At 41.6% G+C, this 7,798-nt stretch overlaps 1 protein-coding gene across 2 annotated transcripts in view; it reads left to right on the plus strand.

Annotated features, from left to right (window-relative positions):
- The first annotated feature begins 470 nt into the window (after positions 1-470).
- The window catches only part of LOC132102011 (high affinity cAMP-specific and IBMX-insensitive 3',5'-cyclic phosphodiesterase 8A-like), an 18,435-nt gene continuing 11,107 nt past the window's right edge, over positions 471-7,798 (plus strand). Inside the window, exon 1 of one of the 2 annotated variants that reach the window (XM_059507226.1) lies at positions 471-1,379. In XM_059507226.1, coding sequence (XP_059363209.1) covers positions 1,251-1,379 — 129 coding nt within the window. In that variant the 5' untranslated portion in view covers positions 471-1,250. The remainder of the gene's footprint in view (positions 1,380-7,798) is intronic. The other variant, XM_059507225.1, reaches the window with a different exon arrangement.

Consider the following 7,798-nt stretch of genomic DNA (forward strand, 5'->3'; position numbering starts at 1 on the left):
ACATGCATATGGCCTTCAGCTTCATAGGACATGTTCTGTGCAGCTGTATTTTCTTTATTCAGTTCCATCTCACAGAAGCAACCTTGCACATCTCAAAGCATGCACACAGAACAACAACAAAACACAGAATAAACACAAACATATATAAGAAATAAAATAAAATAATAAAGGTAACAGAATAAAAGAAGGTCCATACATTAGGTTAGTGACATACATTTGAAAAGCTTTACAATTTGTTTTATTTTGATAAGCTTCTTATTCTGTGATCTTCTGTGATTGAAAGGCTTTCAAAATATAAGATCAGTGTTACAAAATTTAATATAAGATGGTTTATTTTGAATTACTTTTGACTTACGTATATACAATTTTGCTAAGATAATTAACAGATTAATAATGTACATCTGTTAATCAGACAAAGATGGGTTTTGAAAGTATTTTCCTCACTTCACCGGCTCTTTACTCGGTTTTAAAGTTCCCTCCCCGCATGAGCCCCGCCCTTCTGCGCGCAAGCTGCCGCTCATTGGCTCACCAAAGCTCATTTGCATTGACGTCATTCGAGGCTGTAGGTCAATGCGTGCGCGTGCTTTTATTGGATCCGCCGCTGTCACATTCGCGCCGCGCGTTATTCCTCGTCTGGAAACTCGCGACGCGCAAACGCCTAGTTTTCTGTCACCCGGCGGCCGTCCGTCCGTTTTCTTCGTCCACCCGCCCGCGTCAAACAGAGGCAGAATCGTAGGCCCTTGATTGACAGCTGCTCTTTGGCGAGCTCCGCGTTGACGCGCCGCTCCGGAGTTTCATCTAACGGCCCGTTTGATGTCATAGATGCAGGATCGCGCGTCCCGCGGCGCGTCAGGGCCAGATTGCAGCCTGTTGATGGGGAGCGGAATCAACGCGCCGGTTCGCTCCCAATGACTGACGCTGAGGCCGCGCGGAGCGATCGCGTGTGTTTCGCGCCTGTCGAAGGAGAATAAACGCGCGAATGGACGAAACCGTTGCGTGAACCGAACTGGAGCCAGAATCCGCCAGAAAAGAGGCGAAGTTCGCGCGAGGACCGACCGCGAGGATGAGGAGTAACGGTCGCGAGTGAAGCGCTGAGGCGGCGGCGGGAGCACCATGAGCCGAGCTTCTGTTTGATCAAGAGACTCGATAGATCCGATCGATCTGATCGTCTGGATGATCTGACAGAGAAACATTCCTATTAGCGCAGAACGAGCGGAGCCTCGCGTCGCGTCGCGCCGCGTCGCGGCTGAATGATGGGCTGCGCCTCCAGCATCCACATCTCCGATCGGGTGGTTTATCAGAGCGGGAAAGAGTCCGAGGACTCGCCACAGCAGAACTGCCCTCAGCCGGGCCACACCAAGCCCAGCAACGCCTGTCAGGTGAGTGTGAGTGTGTGTGTGTGTGTGTGTGTGTGAGAGAGACAGTTCTCAAGTCATCATGTAGGACACTGTACGAGACTTCATTTCTTCTGTGGAGCTGCTCAGTGACTGACACTCATTTCTCAGAAGAAACACAGTCTTGCAGCTTTGTTAATTTCTTCTGGATTTTAACCCTTTAAAGTGTCTTCTGGACGTCTAAAGGAGCTCATGTCTGAGGGCCACAGCGAGTGTTTGGAAACCCATCCTGTGTTGGCTGCTGATAATGTCACACTGACGTGTGTTTAGTGCGCTTGTGTCTGTGTTCAGCAGTGCTAGCAGTTATTGGAAACGGACTATAGTACGTTCTATACTAGAATCCCAAATATCCAAAAGCAAAGCCTGCTGTTAGCATAGTAAGCATTGGTGCTTTCTGATCAGTGTGATGGAGCTGTCAGATCTGGACTGAATGACTGGACATGCACAGTAAACACTCAGTATGTATAGTAGTCACAGTCAGTATGCTAGTATGCACGAGTATAAGGGTGAATGAACGGGTGCTTAGATCTATTCATCTGTGTTCATCAGATCAGTTGAAGGGTTAATAACTCATATTCACAGTTTTCAGTTTGATTGCTTCATCTGTACGAGCTTTCTGTTTTCTACATACATGTTGTATATGAGCGATTCATCCATGCACGTTTTTTAGTTTAACCATTTTGTGAATGTTTTTTTTTTTTTGTTACACAATTCACATCCAATCAGCTACTAAAACATAGATCCAAGTCCCGCCCTACAGTACTCAATCTGTTACAGCATGGAGGAAAAGATTTGGCTTTAAGATTAAAGGGTTAGTTCACCCGAGAATGAAACTTTGTCCATCTTCTACTCACCCTCGAAGCATCCGAGGTGTGTGTGACTTTCCTCAATCAGAGTTATATTAAATATTGTCCTTGCTCTTCCCAGTCTTTCAATTGGGTGAGCGAGTGTTTGTGGTCAACAGTTCAGAAGACATGAAATATAGTGTGCATCTGTAATAAAACGTCCCTCACACGGCTCTGGGGGGTGAATAAAGGCCCCCTGCAGTGAATCCATGTGTTTTTGTAAGATCAATATCCAGATTCAAATTTTTTAAACATCTGCTGACTGTGGGACGCAGAAGACGTGCAGGCGTTAGATGGAAGACGTATGCATCGCGTGAGCCTCTGGGAAATATAAGAGCAAAGGAAACAAAGTGTCCTTACTTTAGCAAAGGAAAACCTGTCTCTTATTTTAAAATCCATGTTTTTCTTTATAAATCCTCGTTTTGTGCTTCTCATTGGTGACCAGTGTTTGGTTTTGTTCTCTCTCCGCTCTCGTGCCTGGACACCTTTAACACAGGTTTGACCAAGGTTCATAAATTCATGAAACTTTTTTTTGGTTGTTTTCAAACTTTTTACTATTTGAGCTGTAAAGTTGTTTAAATTGCAGTTGTTGTTGTTTTTTTACCATTTAGGATGTTCATAGTATAAGGCATGAAATCAGTAGCTGCGTTTACATGGACACTACTAATCTGATCGTAATAGGACTAGAAGCACAATCAGAATTAAAAAGTCACATGTAAACACGTCAATCGGATTGAATCGGCACGATCCGACTAAAATTTTGATCAGATTGTAAGGGGGTGGTTTATTCCTTTCGTAATCCGAGCGAGGGGACATGTAAACACTTGATTGGATTGAAAACCGAAACTGGAAAGTACTGCGCATGCGCAGTGATGTAGAAATAGCGCAATGACGTATGACGCGCGGAACGAGGTGTTAATAAAGTGTCATAAATATGTGTCCTGTCATTATAAAACTCCCCTTTCACTCAGTGTATGTGAAGTGGAGCAGGACCACGTCCCACCAGTCCTTGTTTAAGACTCTCATCAACAGACGACTAGGTTTGAGTGCGGGAAGAGGCACTTTTACACCTTTTTATTTGTATTTTTTTTTTTAGTAACATTAAGCAGCAGAACAGTTCATGTGCTGGTCGTCGCATAATTAGGACCGAAGTAGATAAATATTAGGGATGCACCGGTTGACCGGCCATAAATCGGAACCGGACAGTTTTTGCTTAAAATACGTGATCGGACAGTTTTTGGTCTTTTTTTCGGCCGATTTTTCCGTAAGTGCACCCGCGTGCACAACTTTCATTGTAATCCTTTGCTGTGTCATTTGTGTGGAAGTATTTCGAAATCTGTGCGCAGGACACGGGCAGCCGTTCATTACTGGACGTGCAGAGCTACACGTCTGAGGCACAGATAGCAGGAAGCGCACAGCCGTTGTTGTACTGGCGCACTAATAAGAGCCTGTCCTGCTCACTGAAGCTGCAAGAGTGTATACAGTACCGGTCCGCGCCCTGAACACGAGTAGACCGTGAAGAGATGTTTAGATCAACTTCTCGCGTGTTGGATGAGAAACGAAACGGACTAAACTGTGACAAAACTGAAAAGTATTTTTTTTTTCTTTTTTTGTAAATTAGAACATGCATACACGTTTGAAAAGCCAGAAGTAAACGTCAGTTCTGTATAGGATGATTATTTTTATTTGTCCTTAAAATTACATCAACTTTTGTGATTTTTAAAATTACCTGCTGTAGCACACTGAAAAAGTGTTTCATTCATCCAATTAAAAAATTTTAGGGTAATGATTTGCATCTATATTTTTTCACTTGAGACAATAAGTTATTTATTTTTCATTGGCTCAAAGTTAAAAAAAATATAGACGTCAATCATTACCCTATTTTTTTTTTTTAATTGGATGAATGAAACACTTTGCATCTTTGTTTTATTTGCACCAACATTATTTGATTTTAACATTTTGGAATAATCTACCGTATTTTCCAGACTATAATTCACACTTTTTTTCATAGTTTGGCTGGTCCTGCGACTTATAGTCAGGTGCGACTTATTTATCAAAATTAATTTGACATGAACCAAAAGAAAGGAACTAAGACAAATTAACCAAGAGAAAACATTACCGTCTCCAGCCACGAGAGGGCGCTCTATGCTGCTCAGTGCACCTGTAGTCTACACTAAAGACACACAGCGCCCTCTTGCGGCTGTAGACGGTAATGTTTTCTCTTGGTTCTTGGTTCTAAATAAATGCGACACATAGTCCAGTGAGACTTATATATGTTTTTTTCCTCGTCATGACGTATTTTTGGACTGATGCGACTTATACTCAGGTGCGACTTATAGTCCGAAAAATACGGTATTTATATAGCATACTTTTATTTAGTCTCCCTGGTAAAGACCTTTTTTTTTTAATTTAACCCAAAATTAAAAACTGAAATACTGAATGCTGATTGAGAAACATCCTATCGAATGTGTGTTGATTGTGTTGTTGGGACTGTAGAACTATGCAGTTATTGCCTTTAATTTCACATGGTTACAGTTAATCTTTTCATTTAAGGCCAGTTCTCTGTAGTTTCGATCCCAATTCAAAAACAAAAGCTAAATGCTGATGTCTGTATCATCTGTGTTTGTATTGAATGTAGTCTACTTACTGTGCAGTTACTGCTGTTAATTTCAGATGGTTACGGTTATCGTTTTCAATAGCTAAAAGCCAGTTTGGCCTATTAAATACCAAATAAACATCTTGTTTTTGCACACTTTCCTTCTTTCTTGTTTGTTGCTTGAAGATAAAAAAAAAATTGGAAATCGGTATCTGAATCGGCCAGTTTGCTTGTAAAAAAATCGGTATCGGAATCGACCATGAAAAATCATGATCGTGCATCCCTAATAAATACAACGTGTGCTTTTTAAAACAGTATGCGACAACAGCGGGAAACTCTGTATATTCATGCAGTGTGCGCATGTCAAAAGAGTAAATCCGAAAAGAAGCGTGTGACATGTAAACACGCATATCAACCTGATCACTTTATTTAGCGTTCATGTAAACACTACGTTCAGATACGCACCTATTGTCAACAATTACGCATGTAATAAATCTATATTCATATAACAGACAATACTGACTCTAGACACTGGTGTTAGAAAACACTGCTACATGAACAGCATTAAACATGTTCTGTGCACGATGTGTCGTTTAAGCATCGATATCGCGATGTACGATTCCACGATAGTCACATCGCAGGATGTGCGATGTAGGCTGTCGTAGTTGATCTGTTATTCATTAACTGTACGGGCCAGCTGCTCCCCGGCCCTTGACGAATGTGATTCGCAGATTAATTGCACAGCTTAACCATCATAGAGTGAAAGTTTTTTCATTGACAGGACTGAAAAACACATGCAAGTTTAACAGGGCAGAGAGAGAGAGAGCGCGAGAGACACACAGAGAGAGAGAGCGCGCGAGAGAGACAGAGAGGGAGAGTGAGCGCGTGCGAGAGAGACAGAGAGGGAGAGAGAGCGCGAGAGACACACAGAGAGAGAGAGCGCGCGAGAGACAGAGAGGGAGAGAGAGCGCGTGCGAGAGAGACAGAGAGGGAGAGAGAGAGCGCGCGCGCGAGAGACAGACAGAGAGAGAGAGAGAGAGAGAGCGAGTGCGAGCGTGCGCGAGAGAGACACAGAGAGAGCGAGCCGTCTTCAAACAACAGGAGCGCTGTCTTGCTCTCTCTCCCTCCCGCATATTAATCAATTGACGCGATGGTGCCGATGTTTAAATCATTTAAAATGAGAATGTAAGTGTGCTCACCCCATTTTTGTTTGTAAGAAAAAATATCGCAATATATATCGCAGAAAAATAAAATATCGCAATGTCATTTTTTCCCAATATCGTGCAGCCCTATTCTGTTCTAATATCAGAATCTTCCTAACTAACTATTGCAGCTGCTGATTTAAATACACGTTAAGAAGAAACATTCTCTATCCTCGTAGTTTAAAGCTCAAAGATGTTTTTTTATTTCGGTTGCTGTATTTCTGGTGTTAATAATAGTACTGATGCTCCCAGGACACCGCAGGTTCATGCAGATTTACTGTGCTTTCATACACACACACCGACGGAACAGAGATGATGCTGTTGTGATGTGTGTGTGTGTGTGTGTGTGTGTGTGTTAATCAAGGGCACAGCAGCATCTGTGTCACTTTCTGTCCATGATAAGACTCAAGTACAAGGTCTGGCGATGGTTTTCTCATGTCGCACAACACATTCCTCTTTGTGTATTTGTGTGTGTGTGTGTGTGTGTGGTGCTGATATAGGGTTAGTGGTTTATCTGGCCTTGGTTGAGGCTCCACTGTTCTGCATTTGTAACTCTCAACACTGGATTCAGCCAGAGAGTGTGTGTGTGTGTGTGTGTTACTTAAGTCAAATTCTTCATGATCTATATGTGTATTTCATTGTAAACATGCATTGGTTGGTTTGTGTTTGACTCGTCTCAGTAGATGTCAGTGTGAAGCCCCTCTTTAGTGTGTGTGTGTGTGTGTGTGTGTTTTGTCATCAGATGATTGACAGGTGTTTGTGTGTGTGACTGACGTCTAGTTTGTGCTGATCTGAATGGCACAGACAGGAAGTAGCGCAGCACAGGGGCAGGCCGAGCTGACAATGAGCATTAACCGTCCTTCCTGGAGGGAAGTGACATCATCATCATCATTCCCAGCAGCCCCTGTGGCTCACGTGTGTGTGTGTGTGTGTGTTCACTGTAGTCAGATGCCGCTGTGTTTCTTGCTCTGCTTCTGTTTATTTCCTGAGTATCATTTTGGTATAATACATTAACCTCTTTTTCTATTACTGTGTAATATGTTTATATTTCCCCAAAACCCTATTGTATTTTTTTTTTGTATATTTTTTTTTTGTATTCTTTGTTTTTTGTTTCTTTAATTTTTTGGGATTCTATTTTAATGATTTAATAAAACTCTAATAATCAAACCAACATGTCTAATCAAATGAAAAAATGGCGATTCCTTCATGATTCAGGTTGCACTTGATTTAGTTCTGTGACCGACAGTGTACTTACACACTCAGTCTCTAGATTGTGTGACTTCCCTTAAAGAGCAGGTCATGTGGTATTTTAAAGTGTCCTAATATTGGGTTGGAGTCCCCTACAACAGCTTTAAGTGCATCTAAAGTCAGAAAACGTAATTATCCCAGAATATACATTTATACATAGTCATTTGTCCATGATTTTAAAAGGTTTAATTTGATTCAGTTCTGAGTGAAATGTCTGTAAACCCCTCCCTTCCTTACGCCTACTGTGCTCTGATTGGTCAGCTGGTCAAGCCTGTTGTGATTGGCACAAAGACGTGAGCGAGTGAGCGAGTGCTATCATCTGTGTTGTTCTTAGGCAAGGCGAGTTTATTTATACAGCACATTTCGTACACAATAGTAATTCAAAGTGCTTTACATAAAATAAAGTAAAATAATCATGAAGAACTAAAATAAAACAAGAAATTTTAAAACTTTGGAAATTGTTTAAAAATTGACTTAAATTAATTTAAACAAGTAGAAATAGAAAATGATTTT

Source organism: Carassius carassius, chromosome 23 (assembly GCF_963082965.1).
Source record: "Carassius carassius chromosome 23, fCarCar2.1, whole genome shotgun sequence".
Taxonomy (NCBI): Eukaryota; Metazoa; Chordata; class Actinopteri; order Cypriniformes; family Cyprinidae; genus Carassius; species Carassius carassius.